This window comes from Nothobranchius furzeri, chromosome 5 (assembly GCF_043380555.1).
Source record: "Nothobranchius furzeri strain GRZ-AD chromosome 5, NfurGRZ-RIMD1, whole genome shotgun sequence".
Lineage (NCBI taxonomy): Eukaryota > Metazoa > Chordata > Actinopteri > Cyprinodontiformes > Nothobranchiidae > Nothobranchius > Nothobranchius furzeri.
In genome coordinates this window covers 60,902,795-60,929,844 of record NC_091745.1, presented here as the reverse complement: position 1 = coordinate 60,929,844, position 27,050 = coordinate 60,902,795, and the positions used below count along the sequence as shown (strand labels likewise).

The 27,050-nt window shown below is 40.5% G+C and overlaps 1 protein-coding gene across 1 annotated transcript; it reads right to left on the bottom strand.

Moving 5' to 3' along the window:
• Positions 1–1,669: 1,669 nt before the first annotated feature.
• LOC107379113 (C-type lectin domain family 7 member A) lies at positions 1,670–12,245 on the bottom strand. Its single transcript, XM_015949705.3, has 7 exons — positions 12,128–12,245; positions 10,404–10,484; positions 10,221–10,316; positions 9,963–10,148; positions 9,737–9,897; positions 3,597–3,718; positions 1,670–2,895 (listed from the first exon to the last, which is right to left on the bottom strand). The coding sequence occupies exons 1-7, from the start codon at positions 12,183–12,185 to the stop codon at positions 2,748–2,750; spliced, it is 852 nt and encodes a 283-aa protein (XP_015805191.3). The 5' UTR covers positions 12,186–12,245; the 3' UTR covers positions 1,670–2,747.
• Between the last annotated feature and the right edge of the window lie 14,805 nt (positions 12,246–27,050).

The window sequence follows — 27,050 nt, the reverse complement described above, 5'->3', positions numbered from 1 at the left end:
AATGGTAAATGGCCTGCATTATAGCACCTTATATTGCTACAACCACCCAAGGTGCAACACAGTCATTCACCATGCACGCACATTCACACGCCACAGTGAATTAACTTTGTTTTATATGACCCGCTTGAGTGAAACCCAACAGCTGCACTGGTGCCTGGTTTGCTGCAGCGCAGAGTTTTAGTTTATAGTTTGATTAACGATGTGTTTTCGCACATCAGACATTTAATGCAGCAATAAGTCATTTGAAGCATAACATATGATTGTTTATTCAAAGTTAAGAGAAAGGAGTGGAGTGGGAGCTGATTGGTGTGTGTGTGTGTGTGTGTGTGTGTGTGTTTGTGTGTGTGTGTGTGTGTGTTTGTGTGTGTGTGTGTGTGTGTGTGTGTGTGTGTGTGTGTGTGTGTGTGTGTGTGTGTGTGTGTGCGTGCGTGCGTGCGTGCGTGCGTGCGTGCGTGCGTGCGTGCGTGCGCGTGTGTGCATGCGTATGTGTTACCATACCGACTACACTTGGGTCAGAGTTTGCTTAAAGTTGTGCAAATTTTCCATTTTTCTTATAAATCACAAAGTTTGCATTGACAAAGACTGACATAATTTCCAGACCTAGTTTGGTTTGTATAATCAAGCTTTAAGAAAGAGGCCCCACATCTACTTTGCATACACCTGATACTGAAATAGCTTGACAAACTATATCATGTCTGGTTTGTTATTTGCATGTCCTTGTTCTTTAGTTTGCATCTGATTTAAATGAAGCACATAAATTGGCTGTGGGTAAGAATTTACGATTATGATAGTGAAAGTAAATAATTCTAGTTTGGTTAAGCCACCTCTTCAGGTCAAGACTCCGCAGTCCACCTACACCTGAAGGACAAGAGACACACTTTTGAAGATGACAAAGTACACATTCTCAACAGAGAAGATAGATGGTTTTAGAGAGGAGCAAAAGAAGCTATCTATGTCAAACATGAAAAACCTACTTTAAATGAGGGAGGGGGACTTAGATTTCACCTTTCCAGTACCTATAATGCAGCTTTGAATCTTATTCCTAAGCAGTTTCAGTTTAGGTCACACCTTTCTGCATCTAAGCAACATGACTCCCTCTCAACAACTCATCGGGGGTAGAGGGGAGTGTTACCCAGAGTAGTTTCTGCTCATTGAATAACAACAGGCAGCTACAGTTTATAAACTTGACTCCCCCATATTCCAGTTAGAATTAACAAAGCTCCTCAGATGAGAGGAGAAACATCTTAAAGAAACCAAAGAAGTCAAATTGCCTTCGTGTGAACATTTTTGATGACTAATTACTTGAGCTGTCTCAAAATTTTCTTTGGCCCCATCTTGCCACCCTAATCACAGGGAAGCGCCCCAGAGGTGCAGATGTTTTTTTAACCATAACAGGATAACCATAACAGCATTACCTGTTTACTGTGTACAATAGGCATTTTATAAAGACCACACACACACACACACACACACACACACACACACACACACACACACACACACACACACACACACACACACACACACACACACACACACACACATATATAAGACCAGTAACTGTTCACATAATCCATTTTATCAGTCAACCTAAAACTATCAAATTCCTAGTATTTTATTATGAGTTATTAGCACATAATTAGCATTAGCTAACCATTTTCTTGCCATGATGCTTTTGTTTGTGTGTACGTGAGCCTGTAGTGTCACTGCTCTTAATTTGCTTTATAATGACCGCAACATCATTGTTATTAAGCATTTTTTTATTTATAAAGCACCTTCTTAGGTTTCTTAATCCCATCACAAGCTAGTAAAAGGAATACAGCATGACCTGAAAGAGAATGGTTGTTTTCTACAGGTTGTTGAAATTAAACCAAATTAATGGTCAGTTTTAAGCTTTAAGAAGTTTCTTTCTTATTTTTCTAAGTTTTGAATTTCTCCCTTAGTTTGAGTTTATTTCTGAAAATACTGTGAAGTTGGATATTTTTCCTGATCTGTTCCTGGTTTGCTTCCCGCTCTTCCATCACCAGTCTACTCCGCATGGAGTCACCAGCACATCATCCAGGAGATTTAATAGTCAAATTCTTGTTCATCTCATCAGATGCAGGGTTTATTATAGTCGGTTCTGTTACCTGTCCTGCTTTATGCATTGGTAAAAATGTAAATGTCTCAGTCAGCTGAAACCTGATGTGCGGGAGGAGGAGGATCCATCATGGATGAGTAAGGTTATAACCCACAGGAAGAGAGGAGCTGAGATGGACTAAACAGTTCTGGGTTTTACCCGTATCGTCTGATCTCACCACTATAAACCTCCATCACTTCAAATGTATTAGTATGCATCACTAGCGGAACAAATGAGAGCCGGGGCCCCCAGCCCCCCTGAACCCCCCCGGTGTGCATCTATTCAGCACTTAAAGGAACTCAAACCCTTAAAAGTTCTTTAGTGTTCAGTTTTATCATCTAAAGACTAAAACATTAAAAAATATTTAATACTTAGATTTTATTTAAACAAACTTACACAAAATCAAATACAACATATGTGCACTAGCTGCACACACACACACACACACACACACACACACATGCACACGCACTTCATGCATAACTCAATTAAATATGAACAATGGTTCCTTAAACGATTATTATAGTTCATGACACAAAATAACAAAAAGATTCCATATTTGACAGCATTATGAGGATTTTTTTTATTACAGCTAAAATGTTAAATGTTCTGATCCAGGGGCTGAGTCCTAATCCGGTCCAATCAGAGCTTTGCTCTCACAGATCCAGCGGTTCCTCATGTCACAGCTAACTCTCATCCAGTTGGCCAATGGGAGTTCATGGGGGTTACTTAGAACACAGTAGGAGTTGTAGTTCGGTTTTTCTGTCCCCCAGAACCTGATGAATGAAAATCAGTGAGTTATTTTATTTACATTTACATTTTCTTTATGGTTTAGGATCAAAACACAACGTTTTACCTCTAACTCCAAACATACGGCCAAGTATGAGGAGGTTAGATTTTCTTTAAGAACTTTATGTCTCAACAACGATGACGTAATCTAGAGTCAGTAAACATGAACTGAGGCTTCTCGTAATGTTTGAGTTTGTTTATTCTTTTAGATTTGGTGTCTGACTGTAGCTGTCCTGTTTCAGAACAGCTGTAGCTGTAGCATTAGTATGAATGTTTCTACATGTTTGGTTTGTGGCTCCACGCTTCCCTCCTGTCTTTTTCTGATGTTTGCGTTTGTTTCTGGTGCAAAAATAACAAAAAGCTGTGATGAAACTCATTTCCTTGTCTGGATTTCACTCGTTACCGTCACCTCCTGATCCGAAAAGAACAAAGTTACAGTAGTCATGAAGTGGAGGTTAAAAGGTTAGAGGGTGTGTGTGTGTGTATATGTGTGCATGCGTGTGAGTGTTTGCTTGTGTGTGCGCATGCACAAGTGTGTGTTTGTATGTGCATGCGTGTGTGAGTGTTTGCATGTGTGTGCATGAATGTGTGTGCTTGCATGCATATGTGTGTGTACATGCTTGTGTGTGTGTGTGTGTGTGTGTGTGTGTGTGTGTGTGTGTGTGTGTGTGTGTGTGCGCGCGCTTACATCACAGTGAGGTTACTTCCATCCACCCACATCCTCACGTCCATCGTGTTTCTGCGGCTCAACCCAATCCAGTAACCGTGGTTTTTATCATTATATTCCATTGTGTGATTACTGATGAATTCCTACAAGATGAAATAAACAAATGATTAAAGGATAAATGTGAAAGAAGAACTAACAATAAGTAGTAAGTAAGTAAGTATATTTTATTTATATAGCACTTATCACAGACATAGAATCACAAAGTGCTTCACATAGATCAAAACAAAATAAAATAAAGTCATAAAACCATAGTGATCTAAAACAGAAACAGATTAACATCAGAAAAAAATAAGTCATAAAAAATCATAATGAAATAGATTTACATCAGAAAATACAATCAATATACAATATTATCATAATGTTATAAAATGTCATAAATAGATTAAAGATGATTACACATTTTAGTTAAAAAAAGAAAATAAAAGATTTAGGTAAAAGCAGCTTTAAATAAAAGGTCTTTAGCTGTGGGTTTTTTTTTTTTACTTGTCCATATTGTCAATCCTACGTGAGGATAAAGGAAGATCATTCCAAAGTCAGGTTCCAACAGTCTGGAAGGAGCGATCACCTCGACTTTTATATCTGGTCTTTGGAACGTCTAGAAGGTTCTGGTGTGTGGACCTGAGGGCTCGGGTTGGAGCATAAGGCTTTAACAGTTCAGAAATATAGGGAGGAGCTTGACCATGTAGCGCATTGAAAGTTATAGTCAGGATTCTAAAATAAACTCTAAAGTTAATGGGTAACCAGTGCAGGAACATTAGAATAGGAGTGATGTGAGCTCTTCTGTTTGCTCCAGTTAGGAGCCTCGCTGCAGAGTTCTGGACCAACTGAAGGTGGACAAGTGCTTTTTCATTCATTTAAATTAAATTCAAGTTTATTTATATAGCGCCAAATCACGTCGTCTCAAGGCACTTCACATAATAAACATTCCAATTCAGGTCAGTTCATTAAGCCAATCAGAAATAATGTTTCCTATATAAGGAACCCAGCAAATTGCATCATGTCACTGACTAGTGTCAGTGACTATACAGCAACCCTCATACTAAGCGAGCATAAAGCGACAGTGGAGAGGAAAACTCCCTTTTAACAGGAAGAACCCTCCAGAGAATCCTGGCTCAGTATAAGCAGCCATCCTCTACGACATGTGAAGAGTGTGTTATAGTAATCTAAACAGGAGGAGATAAAGGCCGGGAGAACCATTTCAAGTTCATGTTTTGACACCAACCTTCGCAGTTTGGAGATATTTCTTAAGTGATAAAAACAGTTTTGGACCTATGTTTTTGAGTGACCTTCAAGAGACATTGATTGGTCAAAAACACCACCCAAATTCAGTAAGTTCATCTTGAAGGCAGAAGATGAATGGCCAAATTTTAGACTAATCGGGGGAACCATGGTCTCAGGGACAATGATCAGACATTCAGTCTTTTCTGAGTTAAACTGAAGGAAGATTTCTTCTACCCAGCTGGTGATAGCTGATAGACACTCTAGTAATTCAGTTTATAGAGCTCAGAATCCTTAAAGGAGCAGTACAGCTGAATGTCATCTGCATATAGGTGATAAGAGACATTGTGTAAAGAATCAATTATCTGTCCAAGAGGGTGTATGCACAGCAGAAACAACAGTGGACCCAAAACAGAGTCTTGGGGTCCACCACAGAACAGATAAGTAGAATCTGACATGATTTGGTTTATACAGACACCGTAACTTCTGTTAGAAAGGTACGATCTAAACCAGTCTAACAGTTTCAGAGATCCCCACAGGGTCACAAAGTCTGATAATTAAGGTGCTGTGATCAGGAAGAAGAAGAAGAAGAAGAAGAAGAAGAAGAAGAAGAAGAAGAACTGCTATGGGACACCAGGTTGGAAAAATAGGAAACCCTGTTGTCTCTGACTGCAGAGTTAAAGGATGTCAGAAGATCCTTTAGGTGCAGCAGATGGACGTGGAGATGGGTTTTCTTCTGCAAGTGCTCAATTTTTCTGCATTGGCACTTTAGGCTGCGGAGGCTGTCATTAAACCAGGGAGTAGTGTTCACTGCAGGAACTGATCTGGTTCTGACAGGACAGATGTTGTCCAGAATGGAGAGGCAGTGCTTGTTAAACTGAGAAGTTAAGGAATCTGGGTCGTTATCAGAAGAACAGGGTGGATCAAAAGCAGCAGAAAATTTTCTAGCTGTGCATTAAGCAAACGACAACTAACCATACAGCGAGCAGGAGGTGGGGACGCAGAAACTGACAAGTTAAAGAAAATGCAATGGTGATCTGAAATATAAATGTCCTCAGGACAAACACTGTCAGCATTTAGACTCAGAGTAAAAACAAGTGCTAGAGTGTGCCCCCTGGTGTGTGTGGGGCAAGAAACATGCTGGGTAAAGCTGAAGGAGTCCATAAGGCTGGAGAAATTCATGGCAAAGTGGTCAGAGGGATCATCAACGTGGGTGTTAAAATCACCAACAATCACCAGTCTGGACAGCTTCACAGTGGAGGATAGAAAGTCACTAAACTCCTGAAGGAAAGAACTGTTTGGACCAGGTGGACGATAGACCACAGCACAGTAGAACAGGTCCTTACGCCCGACTTTAATCAGCTGCAGTTCAAAGGAAGCAAAGTGACCAGAGGTTGTAGAGCTACATGGATGATGGTCTCTGAAAACAACAGCTAGGCCTCCACCACGACCAGAACCCCGGGGCTGGCTCAGAAAAGAATAACCACTCGGGCAGAGTTCAGTCAGACCAGAATAATCAGATGTTTGCTGCCAAACTTCAGTCAGAAACAGAAAATCCAGGTTTTTAGAGAGAATTAGATCATTGAGCAGGAAAGATTTATTGTTAACAGAGTGGGAATTTAATAGAGCCATGCTGAGTGAGGTGGAGGAATCAGAAACTACAGAAACAGCTGAAGTTAGTGAATGTAAATTATTAGGGTTAGATCCATGGTGTTTATAAAAACCACTTATGGAGGGAACAGGAGGAGAAACCACTGAGGAATGAGGATAAACCAACCTTAAAAAACTTGGACGGAAAAAACCGTGCCACAACGCGGCCTGGCGGGAATGCAGAAGTGGCTCTCAAGTCACCAAACAAAGGAAAAGAAGCTAGAAGATCACGCCGATGTTTACGAGATAAACCATGCTTTAAGAGAAGTCTTATTATCACCTGGATTCCTGCTCGTTTACCTCTTTTCCTCCAACATTTTCCCGGGACCAGATGAACATCGCTGGAGGCGCCCTGGTTGGAATCATCGTTTGGCTCCGGGCCAGTGCACCACTCAGATAAACAAACAGGGAGGTACGTCCTCGGTGCATCTTGGGTGATCGTGAACGAACGGAAGGACAAAAGAGTCTGGCGATCATAGGAGATGGTAGCAGGGCCACTACTGAAGAGGATCGCAGACAGGAGCATGGTGGAAAAGAGGAGATTAGTGAAGAAAAGTTTGAAAAAGTGGCCGGTGACTGCGGCTAAGCCAAGCACAGGCGCCATCTTGTTACCGACCGGCAAAAGCTGCAGAAAGATCTAACAATACTAACACTGTGAACTCCCCGTTGTCTGCAGCCATCATGATGTCACTGGAATCTTTAAGCAAAGCTGTTTCTGTTGAATGCTTTTTACAAAAACCCGCCTGGACTTTGTCAAAACTGTTCCAGAAAAGTAATCAGTATATCTGCCACAACCTTCTCCAATATTTTAGAGATAAAAAGTACTTTAGAAATGGGTCTGTAATTTTTAGGCTGAGATGAGTCCAAACTTGTTTTTTTAGGGATATGTTCAATAACTGCATGTTTGAAAACAAATGGTACAGAGCCAGATTTTAGGGATAAATTAATAAAATCTACAATGGATGGGCCAGTTTGGTCAAACATGCTGATGAACAAGATTGTAGGAATGAAATCAGCAGGGCATGAGGTTGGTTTCATGTGTTTCTGAATGAGGCAAATGTTCTGGAAATCTACAGGAGTAAAGATAGACCATGATTGGGACGAAGGTGGTTGGATGAGGTGGTAGGAAGTAGATGGGGCTGAAAAACTTGCCCTGGTATTTCTGATTATATTCTCAAAGAATGCTAGAAAGTTGTTTCAGTCAGACCTTGAGTAAACTGTCATATAAGAGGGGCATGAGGGGAAACAATCTGGTTGATGGTGTCAAACAGGACTTTAGAGTTATTTTTGTTGACAGCAATCAGCTGAGCAAAGTAAGTGGCCCTGGAATTTTTTGCCAACTCATTCTGAGATGTTATCAGTTCTTTAAAGTGCAGCCTGTGACTTTCTAATCTAGTTGACTTCCAAAGTGTCTCGGCTCTGCGGCATGTCCTTCTGAGACTGTAAATGTTTTCATTAATCCAAGGACTCTTTCTCTTGCTAGAAAAAATGACCTGCTTAACGGGAGCCACTTCATCTAAGACACTGCAGCATTTCTTATCCAATGACTGGATGAACACGCTTGGATCATCACCCTGAACTGAGCTGCTGTCAAATAATCTAGAACACGTGTGAGACACAAGGCCCACGGGCCAGATGTGGCCCGCGGAGCATTTTTATGTGGCCCGCGAGATAAATATCAAAAATATATTAAAACTGACCCCCTGGCTGATTTTACCGCAAAGACTACAATTCCCATGATGCTGTGTGGCATTAGCGCGGAGCCGAACCGCCCCCTCCTTTGTGTATTTTCCAGCGTCTGCTGGCGGTGTCTGCAGCTCCACTGTCTCTGACAAACTAAGCACTCCTCTCACTCAGCGCCGAGTTTACTCAGCTATTTTCCTACGTTGAAGCCCAGAAACAAAAATTTTAACCGCTCAGTAATGTGTTCACGACTGAAAGAGAAAGTTCTCCAACTAACTTGCAGACACAGCTGATATAACTCCAGCGAGCAGCGACACGCTCAAATCAGTATGGCTGCTATCGTTTTTATTTTTCCTCCCCGACACACAACAACATGGTCAAGCTGCTCAGACAGGTCAGCAGCACAAACCTATGTGTCATGTTGTCATTATTATGATGAAGATGAACAAAACAACAGGAGTCTCCTGAGCTCAGATCAACCCCATGATGCAGGTATCTGGTTGGAACAGGTGAGCATCACAGTAAAACTGAGCTTTAAATGTTTAGGTTTAATGCTCCTTTTCTGCTCCCAAACATGAAAGTTAACAGGTGAGATATTGCATTTTCATTTAAGATAAAATGATATTTTTATTTTGTTGTTGGACCATGAGAAAAGATTTAACCCTACAGTAAAACAGGAACTGGAAAGGCTGCACATAGAGGAATAGAATAGAAAATCCCTTTATTGTTCCTCAGTGGGGAAAGCTAGATGTCACAGCAGCGATGACACTTATTACAGGAGAAAAAAAGGAAAATAAAAAATAAGAACAATGAATAAACAACAAGAAAACAAATCCTGAATAGATTTTAAAAATGCTGAATATACCACAAGTAATGAATACCACTGATGCATTTAATTTAAAATTGACTTGCTCGTGTGTAATTTGGTTATTCCACATTCAGTGTTAATGCAAAAATAAGTTTGTTTCAAAATTAAAAGGTTCAAAATTGCATATATGTTGATAAAGAAAATGTACTAATTTACCATCACTTTTTCAATAAATATTAAGTTCGGCCCGTAACTTCGTCCCAGATTTTCATTTCGGCCCCGTGTGAATTTGAGTTTGACACCCCTGATCTAGAAAATCCACCCACTGCTGACTGATTAATGATACGTCTCTTAGATTTTAGGCTGTGAGGGACAGATTCAACATTAGATTGGACATTAAAGAGAATGCAGCTATGGTCACTCAGAAAAAGCTCTTCAACATGTAAATTTGACTTTTAGTCCCAAGGAGAAAACAAGATCTAGGGTGTGGCCTATTTTGTGTGTGAGGCCTGAAACGTGCTGTTCTAAGGTAAACAGACATGAACTCTACTGCTGTGCTACAAGTAGGGTCATTAGTGTGTAAGTTAAAGTCACCAAGAATTAAACAACATGTATTTTTAAATCTTTCACTCTCATGTATGTGAACATAACAGATGACCTTAGAAATGCAGAAAGGAATTTACAAAAAAATACTTAAAACATCTATAAATGAAACAGGTTTAATAAAGTGGCTCTTCCTCACCTGTTCCTCCCTGCTTTGGATCACCACCAGATCTCCATTCCTTTCCCGACAGAATTCCTGACTACTTATCCAGCTTTTCCATTCATAATAATAGTGATGTTTTGTAAACAGGTAACATTTAGACTGAAAGAGGATCCAACCATCCAGACAGGGTTGACACACTGTGGGGAGAAACATGTTCTGAGTTTAACAGGATAAGTCTCTGGAATAACAAATGACCTTTTACCTTTCTGTGGGCAGAGCTGATCCACCGGGAATCTGTCGTATTCCAGGATGACTTTCATGGTCCAGTTGAGTTTGTCCCTGTCTCTGATCAGATCTTGGGTTTGTCTCATTAGGGCCTCCATCTCTGCGTGGAGCCTCTGATTCTGAGCCATGAGGGTGATGTTGAGTCTCCTCTGCTCGTACGCAACTGCAGTCAGGAACAAAAGGTTTTGATGTTTTTTCTCAAGCTGCTTTGAAAAGTTAGAGACAACGGACTTACAGTGGATGCTGAGCGAGACGATGACCAACATCAGGATGAAACAAAGAACTCCCAAAGACACCAGAACCAAAACATGAGGGACTTTCTTTGGACTTCCTGCATTAAGAAAAAATAAAAGTCTGTTTATTTTACAATTTGACATTAAAGGTGCATTAATTTGGTACTTTAATAACCGCTAATGACCAGTTATGGCCGGAGGTGGATCGCACATCTCGTCCTTTGTCTTCACCTCATCGTAGATTATTTCCTGGTTGTTTGGTTTTTCTGCCAAGCAAATAAAAAAGCATTAAAGAAAAGACTTTAGGGCTTTACAGTTTATAGGTAAACATTTTATGTAAGTACCGGTTTACAAAAGTTTTGTGAGCAAAAAACAATGTTTACAGTTTTTACTTTTATAATTTATCATTTGTATATCATCAAAAAACTCCATCAAACCACAAATGGAGCATTAGGTTTAGTACCTTCGTCAGAAACCTGCTATATCCAGTACTGTACATGTCTGCTGCCCCCTGGTGGGGGATCAAGAAGTGGAATGTGCCAGTTTTATTTAATAAAACATTTTATTTTCCTGTAAATTGCTTTTTTTTTCCCTTTGATCTGAACTCTCAGCTGGGAACCTTCAGCCATTGTGTACTTCTGGGTTTTGGTGCTCCTTTAAACAAAAGTGTTTCCGTTTGAACTTAAAGCTTTCAGGTTTTCCGGTCATATTTAATCTGATTTTTATGTCACTGAACTGAAAGATGAAACTATTCTGCTCCAGAGGTGAAAGCCTCAAATGTAAACATAATTCATAATGTAGCAGCTTTCAGACCTGTAGAGTGAACCTGGACTGACTCTTATTCTGTCAACTAGGATGAATCTGTCTTACAAGACAGGAAGTTTGACATTACTTAAGTCACGTGACCCTCCCTGAAGGGCTCACATAAAAACATGTGGGGTTTAATCTAGGTGGTTTTAGACTTCATAATATTTAATTGTCTTTTTCAATGCGAACAACAAGACAAATGTTACAAACAATAAATCACTTTTACATGCTTTTATTTTGAAAGGTTATTTCTGCTTGACTTTGTATTATAGCTGAATATTTATTTTGAAATCACCTCACTTTTCTTTATTAAAATGTTTTCATGTAACATTTACAAATGCAGGTTCTAAATATTAATTGAAACATCAATATTTGTCATTTGTACATTGAAGCTAAATATGGTAAAAGGTCAGTTTTAACCCTCCCACTCTCCTCATGGGTGACCCCACCAGGAAAGTTGACCACTGAGCAGGGTTGATGGTGTATCACTTGAGGTCCACGTGGCAGGGGTGAGGAGTGAGCACCACCTCACCGTCTCTATAACAACTCCAAACGTGAAAAAAAACATCCAACTGTTTTCTCAGTGTCTGGTTTTAGGAACTATGGGTCTTTATCAAGCCATTTCAAAAAGCCCCTGTTTGTGATGTCACAAATGTGGAAGTTTGCATAGAACCACATCATCTCCTGTCCAGGATGGAGGAGCTGTGGCTCTACTCCAAACTTTTTTCTGATATTAAAGCTTTTCAGCTTATAGCAGCCTGAGCTGGGTTTGGGTGGGCGTGGTCAGCTCCAGTTTTTTTTCTTAAAGTGACAGAATCGTGAAATGGCTCATTCTGGAAGGTACTGAAAATGTCAAGAATAAAACTGCTGAAATTGCTTTATGTAAGAGGTATTTGTGCTAAAAACTTTTGTGAAGACCATATAATTATTATGTATTTTTAAATAGCCATAATATGTCTCCTTTAATATAGTTACTGTTTTTATGTGACCTTTTAAAATCTGCACCTCATAAAGAATAAAGACAACTCATTGCCTTAAATCCAAACACAAAGAAAACTCAAAAACAGTAAAAGAAAACTAAAAAGTTAGTTTTGTTACTCACCAGTTGTGGGGATATCATACATTTTAAAAGTCACATTAGCATAATTCGATTCCTCCATTATTTATAAAGGTTTGATCAGCAGCAGAAGTGTCCTCTCCAAAGTCAAACAGCCAAGTGGAAACAGGTCAGTGAGTTGAACAGCTGCAGAAAGTGACAGATTACAAAATGTTCAGTTCTTCTTTTTGCCCACATTTTGTAAGAATGAAAACTGGAGATTTATTTCGGATTCACAAATATATTCAGGGTGTTATGTTATATGTCATTATGTTTTAATCTTGTTGCTCTCCCATGATTATGTGCCTTTCTCCTGTGGTTTCTGTCTTTTTTCCCACAATAAAAGTATTTAGAAAACAATTTGTAAAAATAAATAAATACACAAGCTCTGAGATTGATTTATAGACACTTGCGGGGACCAGAAATCAAAAAATAAGAATTAGAAAAAAGTGGAATAAAATTTATAAAAATACACAGAGTGAGGGTTGATTAATAACGAAATGTCAAAGTTATACTTCCTGTTCCGGTTGTCAGTCTGTTTCCCTTGGGGTTCCTCTTTCTGAGGCCATTCAATCCAGAAGTAAACGTTACAACATGTCAGTGTGTCATCAGGCGGAGGACGGGTGGTTCCTCCGGTTCTTTGGCTCCTCAACATGAAGCAAGCTTTCATGTTTTCAGTCGTCAGAAACACAGGAAGTTCCAAGTAACGTTCTTCTGTGTGTGAAGCTGCAGCTTTGACCAAATTACATTAATCAATTAACATTTAAAGCACAATTTGTGTTTTTTATTTCTCTGTAAGTTCTCGCTAAACCCCTTCTGGCCTTAACGCGACGGAGCATCAGGATTAGTACCATCATTAGAAATCTGCTAAATCCAGTCTTAAACCGTTTTTATTTTTCCTATCAGCAGCTGATTTCTGTTGGCTGACTACAGCTCATCTCATCTTATTTGTCTTTCAAATGTTCATTTGTGCTCTACTGTGCAAGTCCGTACAACCTATCGTGATTTTATTAGTTTGTTTCTTTCACTTAAGGCATATTATGATTCTCCCTGACTCAGATACATGAAAACATAACACCTTCCTGCTTTTTTTGTGGGGTGCAAGTAAAAGGATTTCCTACTCCAGGAATTTAAGATTTTTAAATTTCCCAAAATCACCTAAATCAGCCAAGGAGCTGAAACCAAGTGTTTCCCACCAAGATCCTGATGGGCCAAAACTCTGATGCTCAGATCAGGGTGGATGTGTTTAGACAGAGTCACGTTATTTTTTTTTATTTTTTTTTTCCCAAAAACTTTATTGAACAAGGTGATAAGTATACAAACAAATTGCATACAAAATTGAACAAAGAACATGAAACATATGCCAGGGGGTGCACTACAGAAATGTTACACACATCCAAATAAATTGTAGGTAGTGCAAATAGTTATAGTTTTTAAAGCTTTTTTATTTAGTGATCCACTAATCAATTTTCTGTAAGTGTCACTATAATAGTGTTTGAAATTAGGTTTTTGGTTACTACACTTGCATTTGAGGAGATATAATTTATTTAGAATAATTAACAAATTTTACAACAAAGTATACGTCTTCCTTTCTGTGCTTGCGAATAAAACACAAAATACAACATTTTCCTATTTTAAAATGAAGACCTTGTAGAGCTGTCCGATAATAAATCTGCTAAAGTCTTTCCAAAACGTTGTAGCATGTGAACAGATCCAGAAGAGGTGCTGAACGGTCTCGGGGTGGCTTCCACAAAACCAGCAATTCACATCAATGTCCCTCTTAAACTTTGTCATACAGTGATTAGCTGGGTAACACTTATGAATTATTTTGAATTAAACTTCTTTGACCTTATTTGTCACAAAATACTTATTAGGAATGGTCCATACTATTTTCCAACTAATGTCAGTGACAATGGAATTCCAATTAAAAAAAATCACCTACAGATAAGGATTCTCTCTGAAATAAAGCACGAATATTCCTATTACTGTTTTTATGCTCGGTAAGACAAACTTTTCCTACGTATGTGTTCACAGGGTCGGGAGGAGAAATAGGTGGTACAACTGGTGGAACGCCTTTAAAAAGCATTCTGAAACCCAAAGTTATTGCAGCAAACAGCATGGCATAGTCTTTGGGAGTTGCTGGAAATTTATTTTAGGAATTCTGTATAAGACATAGGCTGTCCATTAGTATTATACAACTGATTCACAAAAATGATCTGTTTCTCAACCCAATTAGAGAAAAACAATGACTTATTTTATACACTATGTTCCTGTTATTCCAAATCAAGTAGGTATGGGGAGTAAAATTATGTTTATAAATCAGTGACCAGGCTAATAGAACTAGTTTGTGAAACATTGAAAGTTTTTCTGGAAGCTTTCTTACATTGCAGTCACAACCCAGGATAAAAGTTAGACCACCAAATTTAGAGAAGATATAGTGAGGAATAAAATTCCAAATGGAGACAGGATTTTTAAGAAGATGTTTTGCCCAGTTAATTTTAAACGTGTTGTTTAACGTAGTGAAGTCCAAGATATTGAGTCCACCATGTTGATAGTCGTTCATTTTTATTGACAGAATCACGTGAATGAAGCTGAACATCGTGGACATGCGCCCCCTACTGGTTAATCTGAAGTTTGCCTTGTTGGTTTGCATCAAGGTTACATGGTTTAACAGGTTGATGAAACAAAATGAGTTGCAACAGCAGCTAACTTTTAATAATTACATCCACATTTGCATCTTTTTCTCTTATTAAATATTTAGTTTATTATATCTTAAGCTTACTGACCAGTAGGGGGCAACACCGAGTTCCGGAAGCTTCCAGATATTAACCAGCTTTATTAGTTATATTAATTTGATATAATAATAATAATGGAGTGAAGCTTTTTAGACAACAGAAGATTTTTAAATTAGAGCTCAATCTTCTGGTCAAAGTTAAGGAAAGCCAAGAGGTGCAAATATTTGTTACATGGGATCAAAAAAATGAAAGAAAAGACTAATAACAGAAATCTGTTCCACAAAAAACAATTATCAACTACGTCTGATTGATTTTAAATAGTTTAGGAAGTTCTGAGTTAAAGAAAGAAGGAAGGAGTATCGATGTTATGATGAAAGCAATAAACTGGAAAAAGGAATACACAGTTTCTTAGGTGAGCATTTGCTAAACTTCTTTAATTTCATTACTTTTTCTTTCAAGTCTATTTTCTAATGTTTGAGTTTGTTTCACTAAGAAAATGTCTTTTGTTTGTTTGTTTTTTGGAAATATTGTGAACTAAATGGATGCCACATGTTCAAATCCTTATGCAAAGTTTGTACTGATCTGTTTCAAGGGCAGACCTGTGAGGACTCTTTTCTATAGAGTCAGTGTTTTAGAGTCAGACACAAACTGCTACTGCCTTCTTAGAGCTCTCATTTTATTACATGTCACATTCAGGTCTAAAACCATGTCAGTTATCTGCAAAATCAAAATGATCACTTATGATTTCTGACTAAATCCTAGTGAGATCCTGAAAGAAATGTTGCTGTTTCAGTAAACAGAGAAATGTGAAGTCAAACTGAACTTGGTCTGAATTCATTCTCATTTATCAGCGATTTATCGTCTTTATTCGCCTTTCATTCAAACACCTTAGGTTTGCTTTTCCTCCTAATTATGTAAATGTTTCTTCCCCAGAATGCAAAGCAGATCTGTTTGTCTCTGGTGGAAGTCACAAACAAGTTCAAACTGGTTCGTGGTGATTAACTTTATTGCAAACAAATAATAAATGCACAAAAGAAGGAAAATTAACAATTGTTATGAGGCTATGATGAAAAAACACAAAATTTAACTAGTTGAAAAACACATCAGCTCTCCCCTCTATAAAAACTATTCAGGCACAACAGAATATAGTTATTAACAACACCTCATTAAGTCCTGACTGACACCTTTCTACTAATTATTATCTAACTATTCAGTGGCATCAATGCATCAGCTGAAACACATTGGCGAAAGAAATTTCAGAACTCTTTGTTTACCTCTGAGCTGTTCATTATTAAGCTAGAATGTAACCAGTGAACATTTCTGTTCTACACGTAAATCCTAAATGATCTCCTCATCAAAGCACGCCTCCTGTTTTCCTCTCACGGAGCGTTTCCATCAGAGTCCCTGATGAAAACTCGACCATCAGAGCGGTTTTTCCACTGCAGACGAACAACTCCAGAAATGTTCTGTAGCTTATTCTCCATCTGCAGCGAAGACAAAAGAACATTTTTCATTTCTTAGCAACAACTGAGGCCTTGTCCACACGTTCTTTTAAAAACAAATATCAGCCCTCCCAATAAATGGTGCCCACCACCTTGATTTTAGAAAACACTCCATCCACATGTAACAGCATGAGTGCATTGTTACGCACATTCATAGGCATGCCAGAGCTGTAGGTGGCAGTAGTTTCCCCGAATCATACTCGGCTACCTTTCAATTGCGTTTCAAGGGGTGCGAGTGCATAGGGTGTCCTGATCCTCAAGTGCGAAAGTTGATCACACCCATTTTGCTTCCATGATTCTCACGTTCCTAAAAGTCTGCATCGATGCGGACTTGGGCAAAGGGTATTACCCACAATCCATTGCTAAGTGGGATTTTTGAGAAGAAGACGGAACAATGGCCCAGTTCTTATTCAGAAAAATATTATTTTCGAACAAAAGAAGTTCACAATTAATTATAATTATTTTTGCTCTGATTGTTTAAAATTTTGTCAATTGTTTGTTTGAATTTTGCTAATAAATTTTTTCTTTAAGTAGCACAAACTGCAAACGGCATCAGGGCATGTGTCATGATTGATGACCCAATGGTCACTGTCCCAATTTGGCAATTGTTTGCACACTTGGGTACAATGAACTTAAAGCCTTACTGCGCACTTCCTCCAAGTGCACTTCGCTGAAGACCGCAGGGTGCCGTTTGAGTATTGGGACTGGGCTGAAATCTTTCTAACTCACCTGCTCCAGGATGCTGTTTTGCACTTCCGGGTCATTTAGATCCAAAGTTGAGTTCAGTGGGCTGACTCTCAATTTCATATAAATTAGTTGGCTTTGATCTAAGAAACAAAATAAACCCTTAAATAAAGACTCCATCTTTGTGTTGCACATTAAAACGAACATTCACTGGTTCAAGCTTTTACTCACGGCATTTGCAGAGGAATGGATGAGTTTCTGTACAACTCCTGTCTCCCCATTTACCAGAGTCCACTTTCAGCATAGCAACGCAGATTTGAGAATCTACAAAATAAACTAGTTGGCTTGGTCTCCAGAACCTAAACGAGGAGTCTGACAGGTCTGACCACACCCAGGGGTCTCTGAAGAGCCCGGTATACACATTCTCTCCATTGGTTATTTCCTGTACCATCTGGTATTCTGCATCATTCCTTAAACTGATCAGGTCCATGTGGGTTTGTCTGCAGTAATCCCGAGCAGCAGTCCAAACCATTTTGTCTGAGAGGCTGTACTGATCTGCTCCTTGTTTGGTTCCTAAGAAGCAAAGTTTGACAGTGTCTGTATAAACATTAAAAGCCTCCGCTGATACTCCTTAAAAACAAATAAATTGTGCAGCTTCTTAAGGATAAAACAACTTAGAGTATTGATTTGACTTCATTCTAAGCAGAAATTATCTTAATATATTTAGTTAAATATCTCTATTAGAGCACTTGATGCTGCAATAGCAAATTTACAGAACATGCTAGATTTTGCACGCAAATATGGTCACAGAACACTCACCCTTCCCGTCTGGTATCATCCCTGAGCTACAGAGCTGAGGTAGTGCTGAGAGATTGTGCTAAACGCCAGTCGCCATTTTATAGGTCCAAACGTCTTTGGTTGTCCGTCACTTCAAATGGTGTTTTTCTTTATGAGACTCCGGCTGTTTCTCCTTTGATATTTTTGAGCCAGGAACCTCTCACACCAGTGGTGTTGATTTCCTAAATACGCGAGTGCATAATGAGTGGAGGACCAGGGGGGTGTAGTGATGTGATGCTCACGAACGAATCAAATGTTTTGAACGGCTCTTCAAAGTGAACAATGAGAGCCGAGTCCTTGTAGAGATCCGATCACCTTGTCTTACAGTATCACAGCCCCCTTCTCACCGACACTGGCGAAATGCTAAAATATCCAGCAGGTTAAAAAAGCCCAAAACAGTCAGGAATTACTTCACTGTGACATTGGGACAATGGATTACAGGAAACAGGTGTTTTTTGGTTGTTTAATTATTATGACAATAAATAAATAAATACAGCAAAGATAAAACTGATTTTCTGTTTTTGATTTCATGAAATTAGCTTTGAATGTTTTGCTGCTGAGTTCCTTGAGATTTGCTGGTAGAGTAATGGTACTTATATTGCTGCAAAGAGGAGAGTCTGGGCTGCTTCTGTGGATAGGGTCATATTGCATTGTTGCAACTGTATGTTTTTTCTCAATATGTGGATTTAGCTTTAGTTAGGCCTTTTTATTTAGCATCATAGTTGAGGTAGAAAATGTAGATTATATCATAAGATGGGTAATTTGGCGTCCCCTAGAGATGTTATGTGGTTAACTGAGTTAACTTTGTTCTGCTCTTTTTGCTGATTCTGCTTTTCCCGGGATCCACTGATTGCCTTTTCTTGTTCATTTTTCTTTTTCCCTTTCCTCACATCTTTTGCTTTTCTCATTTTTATGATTTTAGTCATTTTTGTTTTTGATCATTTTTGTTCCTGAGTTAAGGTTTTATTTATCGCAAGTAATATTGTCATTGCAATATTAATCATTGTTATCGAATATTGCAGGTTTTCCTAATATTGGGCAGCTACATGCACCCCACCCAAAAGAAATTTCACCAGCCACTAGTAGTAATTTGCTTTCCAAATTTGCCATTGCAGCTTAAACACAAATAATAACAATAAAGTTTCTTAACAGTTCAAACACAAACAGACAAACAAACAACAAACAAAACTGGAATTGTTCTATTGGAACAAGCAAAAGCATTACGGTCTGCCACGGAACAACAAAAGGCAGGTGATAAAAATAAATAACTCACCATCAAAGCAGACTGCATTCATGATATAATCACACCTGGAGACATAGAGTAGCCCGTTACTGAAATTTACACAGTTATTGGAACTTTCTAAGCCCCATTTAAAATAAGTCTTCTCTCCCTCCTTGTAGAGATCCTTGTCTGCCAGAGACCAGATAAACCTTGGGTTGTTCCCCTTATACAGCCCGATCCATATGGCATCACTGTAGCTGTTTCCGACATAGTTAAGAACTACATTCATGTCTTTCATGTCCTCGATGGTGGCTAAGTCGATGCAGTTCTCTCTGCAGTAGCTCTGTGCCTCCGTCCAGGTTTTTGGAGTTTGGAATAAGATGTACGGATGCCCGTGCACAAAGAGAGACAGGGAGCACAATCCTGCAGCACAACAGTTTCAGCCTTTTATTTTATAACAACTGTATTCAAACATATTTGTAGAAAAGGTATTCAGAAGATGAAAAGTTGATTTTTGAAACTAAATGTAGGTTTGGACAGACACTGACCTGTTAGAAACAAGAGTTTAATGGTGTTTTCCATGACTCCTCGATGTGTCAGGAACAATCCAACAACAGACAGTTAGACAACCCTCATTTATGTAATCCTGGTTTATATAATCCTGGTTTAAACAATTCTTCTGAAGTTTTTGAGGAGAAAAAAAAGGAAGCACTGGATGATGCATTGTTTACATTTTCAATTTTCTCCACAGAGGAACAAAAAGTGTAAAGAACATTTGAGAACAGGTGAAAACAGAAACCAGAAAACTTACCTGACCGAACTTTTGTCCTCCTTTTCCTTTGCTAGGTAATCTCTGCAGATTCTTTCATTTCCTCCCGTTCTTAAGGTTTTATCCTGTCTTACATGTCTTCCTCAGTATGTAAAACAGTATGAAAACCAAGTATTTAGACCAGCAATAAAAATAAACACCAGGGTTTCTAAAGTGTGGCCCTTGTGAGGCCTAACATTATCTTGCTTGATGTTTTAAAGATTTTATTTTATTTTTTTAAGTTTTTTGGTTTTGATTTAGCTTCCTGGTGAATGTTGTGACAGGAAAAGTTTTAACTCTGTGATTTTTTTAGTATGTTCTGCTGACAGATAGAACTTCACTGTGGGTTTTCTAGCCTTTATTTATTATTTCCTATCCTAATCCTGCAGCTGAGCTTTTTGACCGAACCGGTGTGCGCCTGGCAGTGTTGCGCAAGTTACTTTGAAAATGTAATTAGTTTTAGTTACTAATTACTTATTCCAAATTGTAGCTGGGTTGGTAATTGAGTTACAATATTAATAAAATATGCAAGAAAATGTGGTCCCTCTCTAAATGAAACACTAAATATGCCATAAAAAACTAAATATAATAAAATATGTGTCCAATCCGTTCAGGTTGTGCGACAGCCTGGTGGTTTTCCAACACTTCATAAATGATGTTGCCTGTAATATATGGGTGTTTGCCTATCTAGATGACATCCTCATCTACACCGAGACAGATGTAAACCATATCCATCATGTTTGCTTAGTCCTCACCCGAATGTTAGGGTTAGGGTTAGAAAATCACTTATTCTGCAAACAGGAGAAGTGCTCCTTCCGTCAACATTCGATTCCATTCCTGTGTTTTGTCACAAACTTCAAAGGCCTCATCATGGATCCTCAGAAAGTCAAGGCCATAGCTAAGTTGCCTCCTCCTATTAACCTGAGAAAGCTCCAGAGCTTCCTAGGATTTGCTAACTTCTACCATTACTTCATGATTTTCAGCTCCATCGTCGTCTCTGTCGCCTCTCTGACCAAAACCACCAACCAACCCCCAAGAACTCTAGCTCAACACTGATGCCATCATGGCCTTCCAAGAGCTGGTTCATAGGCTCACCTCCACTCCCATACTGCTAAATTCCAACACCTTGAGACTCTTTGTGATGGAGGGTGATGTTGCTGATGTGGGTGCCGGCGCCATTTTGCCTCAACGCAGTTCCGACCACAAACTCCAACCATGCAGCTGTTTTGTTGTTTTCAAGTTCCCCGATGTTCCAGCCAGCTGCAACCAAAAGGCTTTAGTTTGGGCTCACTCCTCTAATCTCTGTGCCCATGCCGGCTTCATTCGCACACTAAAACTCCCCCAGTGTATTTCTTGGTGGCCCAACATCACCAAAGATGTCAAAGAATTCACCACAGCATGCAACACCTGTGCACGGTCCAAAAACCAAAACCAACTCTCTCTGGGCATCTCCAGCATCTTCCTATCCCAAGACACTTGTGGTCTCATGTCGGTTTGAACTTTCACGGGTTTTCTACCCATGGACAACCTCAAGACCATCCTCACCATCACCGATCGCTTCTGTAAAGTCATACAGTTTGTCGCCCTTCCTGGCTTTCCAAATGCACAACAGAGCTGGTCCTGGACCATGTCATGTTCCTACAAGTGTTTCCATCCGACATGGCATCTGACCGGGGGTCCCAGTTCATTGCCCAATTCTGGAAATCTTTCCGCCACCTGGTGATTCCTCTCCAAGCCTATCCTCCGGGTACCACCCCGAGACAAACGGGCAGACAGAGAAGGCTATCCAGCAGCTGAGACGGTATCTTTGGTGCTTTATCTCTGCCTAACCTACCCTCTGGCCAAAGTATTCCCTATGTTTCATAGTTATGTTCTTCCTGTGTTTCTTTTCTAATTCCACTGGTTTTCTGTTTTTATCTGACACAGAATAGCAGAATTTCTACCTTATTTTGCTAACAGTTTCAGCTACTTCCAGTCACCTTCGTCAGAGCTTTGGTGGTGGTGGTTTTGTGACACCACTATTATGTATGAGATTTCCTATGTAGTTGGAGTGCTTGAATGCACCACAAAACTGGCTAGGGTTGGTATTCAGAACAAGGCTGAATAAAGATTCCGTTTCCGAACTCCGTGGTTTTTTTTTTTACTTATTATTGTTGACTGTCAGAGCGACGTTACATGGTGTCAGAAGTGGGCCAGCGTTGGTGAGAGGCAGAATGTCGACGTTTAATCCACCAGGGGGAGTTGGACTTCACGAACCCAGAAGAATGGGCAGAATGGAAACAAAGATTCTCATGCTACAAAATGGCGACGAAGCTCAACAAAGAAGAAGGAGAAGTCCAGGTCTGTTCGCTAATAAATGCCATGGGCACAGAAGCAGAAAAGATATTCAGCTCATTTGAATATGCTGATGAGGGGGCTACAAAAGACTTAGATGTTGTCCTTAAGAAGTTTGATGATTATTTGATCCCAAGAAAGAATCTGATTCATGAAAAAGCCTGTTTTTATCAGCGGAGCCAGCTGCCGAGGGAAAAAACAGAGGAATATATAAGAGCTTTGTTTGAGCTAGCAGAAAACTGTGAGTTTGGGGACAAAAGAGACGAACACATCCGGGATAGGATGGTTGTCGGGATTCGAGACAGAGGATTGTCACAAAAGTTTCAGCTCACTGCGGACCTTACACTAGCTCAAGTTATTCAACAAGTCAGACAAAGTGAAGAGGTAGCTCGACAAGTTATTCTCCAGACGGCCTCACCAGTGCTACAAGTGGCTAGCATCAGCAGCGACAAGCAGCGGAGAGAGGGGCACAGCAGAGGCACAACATTAGTGACTGCTACACCCAAAGTGAGAAAAACCTGTGGAAGGTGTGGCAAACAACATGAGAGACTGAAATGTCTAGCTTTTATGAGCACCTGTAAGAAATGTAACAAGAAGGGACATTGGGCCCACATGTGTAACACAAAAACAGTGGATGAAGTCAGAAACTTTGAATGAATTCCAATTCCTGAGAGAGGTTAGTGGGGATGCTAGCTAGGAAAAGTGGACTGTAGATCTTGTGATTAAAGGTTCCCTCCTCACATTTAAAATAGACATGGGGGCTGATGAGACCATCATAAGCGAGAAGACATTCAAGTCTCTTAGCTCTGCGCATAAACTGGATCCCCCAGAGACATATTTTGTAGGTCCAGGTGTAGAACTAAGATGTTTAGGCTGGTTCAAAACCACCACATCATTCAAGGAGAAAGAATACACATTCCCAGTGTACGTTGTTGAGGGTCTGCCCTCATGAGAAAATTCCTATGCAGTAATTTCTCCAAAAGACTGTGCCAAAATTGCCCTTGTTGAGGGTCTGACCTCATGAGGAAATTACTATGCAGTGATTTTCCCCAAAATGACTGTGCTTAAATTGCTCTGAAAAGCAAATAATCACATCAGCGCCAAGAAACTTCATTTCCCATGATGCTTTGCACACGGAAGCATTGTGATGACGTCACCGCCTAGTACCAGAAACACGTTCTGCGCATGTGCGGGAAGCCGTGGAGCTTTTCCCGCAAACTAAGACCATAAATCTTCAGCAGAGACAAAGAAACCTCGTTCTTTTGCCCAGGATACCTGGCGGTAAGGACACGCTTGTCAACGCTCCGACAACTTGAGCACGCGGAAGCTCTAAGTGCCAAGTTGAGCCACGCAACCGCTGGAAACCACTCTTAACTCCATCGGGACCTGACTGGGAACGAGCGGAGCTCCATTCAGCTCTCAGAGACGCTGTAAGTTGTCAAACTCAGCACAAAAGAAACTTCGTTCTCTTTGTGTCCAGCCGTGGAGAAACACACGTGGAGCCAAACAACGGAGAAAGCATCAAACCGACGGATGACGCTGAAAACTGCGGAGAAAAACGGAGAACCGTCAAATCATAACAGCGGGGACGCCTTGCTGCTTCATCTGGTGATCAGAAAACTCATTTTCTCTCTCCTTTTCTTCTCCCGTTTCCTCTATAGTCCAGAATAAGCAATAAAACCGCGCTATTGCTTAAAAAGTAGCTTCGTGTTTTCCTCTTTCGCTCCCAATTCGTCCTTCGGGTCATTTTGAAAGAATAAACTGCTTATTGATCATCGCTAATATCTTTAGTCGTCAGCTCTGGCCAGGCTGCCGACTCCTTTTAGATTAAATAATTTACAAGTGACCTTTTGTTGTTTGTTAACTTTTGAAGTGTTTGAGTTAAGTTTTACTGTGATTCTAAGCCACTAAGTGTTCGGGAAAGTAGAAAACTTTACACATCCAGGTCTCCTGTTGAATGCGAGGGGAGGGGCAGAGCCCCACACACACTCACAGCTCACTTTCCCCCACCTACTCTGGGGAAACAAAGACCCATTCATCTCTCACACACACACACACACACACACTCACTCACACACACCACACAAACACCTTGAACATTATTTTGAATATACATCCTTTTATTATATCACATGGTTATTATTCATTTATGCCACTGTTTATTCATTTGACAAATTGTTAATTAAACGTTATAAAATTCAGATTTTCGTCTCCAGTAGCTTTGTTGTGTCGAAGAGAAGTCTCTGCTCCAAGGATTCTACGAACTTCAAGAAAGACTGATAAGAGTTTTGGATTCAATTTTTCCCCGGTAAAAGGGGAATGGTGCCCCGTATATCTAAGAATATCTTAATTAATTAATAAATCAGTAAATATTCCCATATTTACAGAATTTATTGAAGAATCCAAAAGTAAGTTGAAGCTTACTAATTGTTCGCTCCTAATAACCCCAACATTTAATTGGTGCAGCCGTGTGAGGGTTGGATACACGGAGACTTTCTATCCGGCACAAACAAGCAAATAAATCCAAAGAGCTTGAATTAAAAATAATCAGTTGTTCAGCCTTGAACCAGCAACAGAGTGGTGCTGATTTCGCTGAGCAGGAAGCTGCATCGAACTCTCACCAGTAACTCAGTGCTTCTTTAAAGGTGCAACGTGTAAATTAATTCTGGTTGACCTTTTAGGTTAAAAATTCAGTTTTTCCTTAAAGGTGCAACGTGTAATTAATTCTGGCTAACCTTTTAGGTTACAATTCAGTTCCTCATTAAAGGTGCAGTGTGTAAGTAATTCTGACTAACCCTTTTAGGCTAAAATTAACTGCTAATTTAGCGACTTTAACTCACAGTGGCTATTATAACTAACTGAAACCTTCACTCAAAGACTGATAACACCCTGTTTGCTAATATTCTGAAGGAATAACTAGCATATTTAACACTGCAAGTGTTGTAAGACGTTGCTACGGCAACGCACCAGCTTTTGCTAAAATACTGAAAGGAATAGTATTTTAAGCGTCAGTCACGGCATTCCGTGCAATCTTAAAACGCTAAAACCTGTGCGCACAAAGGTTAATTTAGTGTTTTTCTGCTACAAAGCTAGCAGTTTGCTGCCAAAAGGTGCAGTTTGAGCTATCTGCAGAAGCTCTACTAGGCTATTTTTGATTCGGTTGTTAAATGGAGGGACAGAGTAGTGAACTGACCAACTCCCAGCAACCAGGTGGCGCTGCGGCCCACGACTATGAACCTGGCCTACTTTCTGGACAAATATTGTCCAAACTGGTCGCGGTTGCTCGAGAACCCGACTACCCTTCTAGGGATTTCACTGAAGAACAGCGTAGCGTCGAGCTAGAAGCTGTAATTGATCAAATAGGAAACCCGGATGGTACAAAACCAATCCAGGTTCACTTAGCTAAGTTAGCCCTGATCCTCTATCAGAGAGAACTCCAACATGATCGAGAGATCATGAAGCTCCAGAGCATGCTAGCTGAAAGGCAGCAAAATGGAAGGCAGAAGGATGACGAGGAGGAAGACAGCACCGATTCTGGGGAAGATGGGGAGGAGACCCCGCCCCCTTCTGCTGATGACAACAGACAGTGGGAAGGGGGGAAACACCATGACTCTCTGGACGGACGCACGCCGCAGGGGAGAGATGAAGCTCATCTGTCCCAACCTTCGGCCCCGTTCCCTACACACACTATAGGGCATTCAGGACCACCTAGGGGCCGAGGGCAGTTTGCCCTCGAACCCCAGGTTGGACCACCACCCTCATCTTCACGGCCTTCTCAATCAGTGAGAAGTCGACCAGCTGAGCGGCACCTCTATTTAGACCGCTCCCCCAGTCCACAAAGGGTGCAAGGTGCCGATTGGGGTTATGCACCCCAAGCTGCACCTCAACCATCCACCCATCCTAGCTACTCCGGTATTCGGCATGCCGGTAACCAGCTGCATGACCAAGCATCATGCGCCAGTCCGTATCCGGACAAAGTGTATTACGCAGAAGCCCCAGTTGAAAGACGCAGGCTGCACTACGCAGACGTGCCCCGGGAGGAGGACCTCCCAAGACACCCACGTGACGTGCCAGCAGCCCGCCACAACATGCCGAACCCCGATTTGGGCCCCAGGAGTCAACATTGGGAGCCCAGAGCACACCAGCGATATCCAGCGCTCTCTGAGACAGACCGTGGGTCAGAGTCAGAGGATGACGCGCCGTACTGTGAGTCAGGGCTCCGTGTACGTCAAATTGAATCGCTAGCTAAAGACATAGAACGCTTTGATCCTAACACCAATGAATCCAATGTCGACGATTATCTCAGGGAGATAGAATGTTGTCTGCTTGATCTTCCAGCACCCTCTTCAAGGGAAAAGCTCAAGCTAATTTGGAAAACCACATCTAGAACGGTGCACGGTTTCATGGAAACTCTACCACCTGACATTCGAGATCGGTACTCCTCGCTCTGCCGAGCGTTGAGAGATGAATACGCCACATATGCAGACTCTGTGTCAGCTACAATGGGGGCCTTCTCCATCAAACACGGGAGGAACGAACCCCCCAGAGAGTATTATCGCCGACTCAAAAGTGCTTACTTCCAAGGTCGAAACGGCCCTGGGCTCGAGGAAGACCCTGCCTTCAGATCCCTGTTCATTCACAACCTGCACGAGTGTGTTCGCTCCGAAGTCTCAATGTATTGTCGGATGAAAAAACTGACAACTCAGGAGGTTAGGAGATACGCCCAACAGGCTTGGGAAGCTGGCGGAAAGCCCCAAAAGCCTGACGCACATCACCGCGTCATGTACCTAACTCCCGACACCGAGCC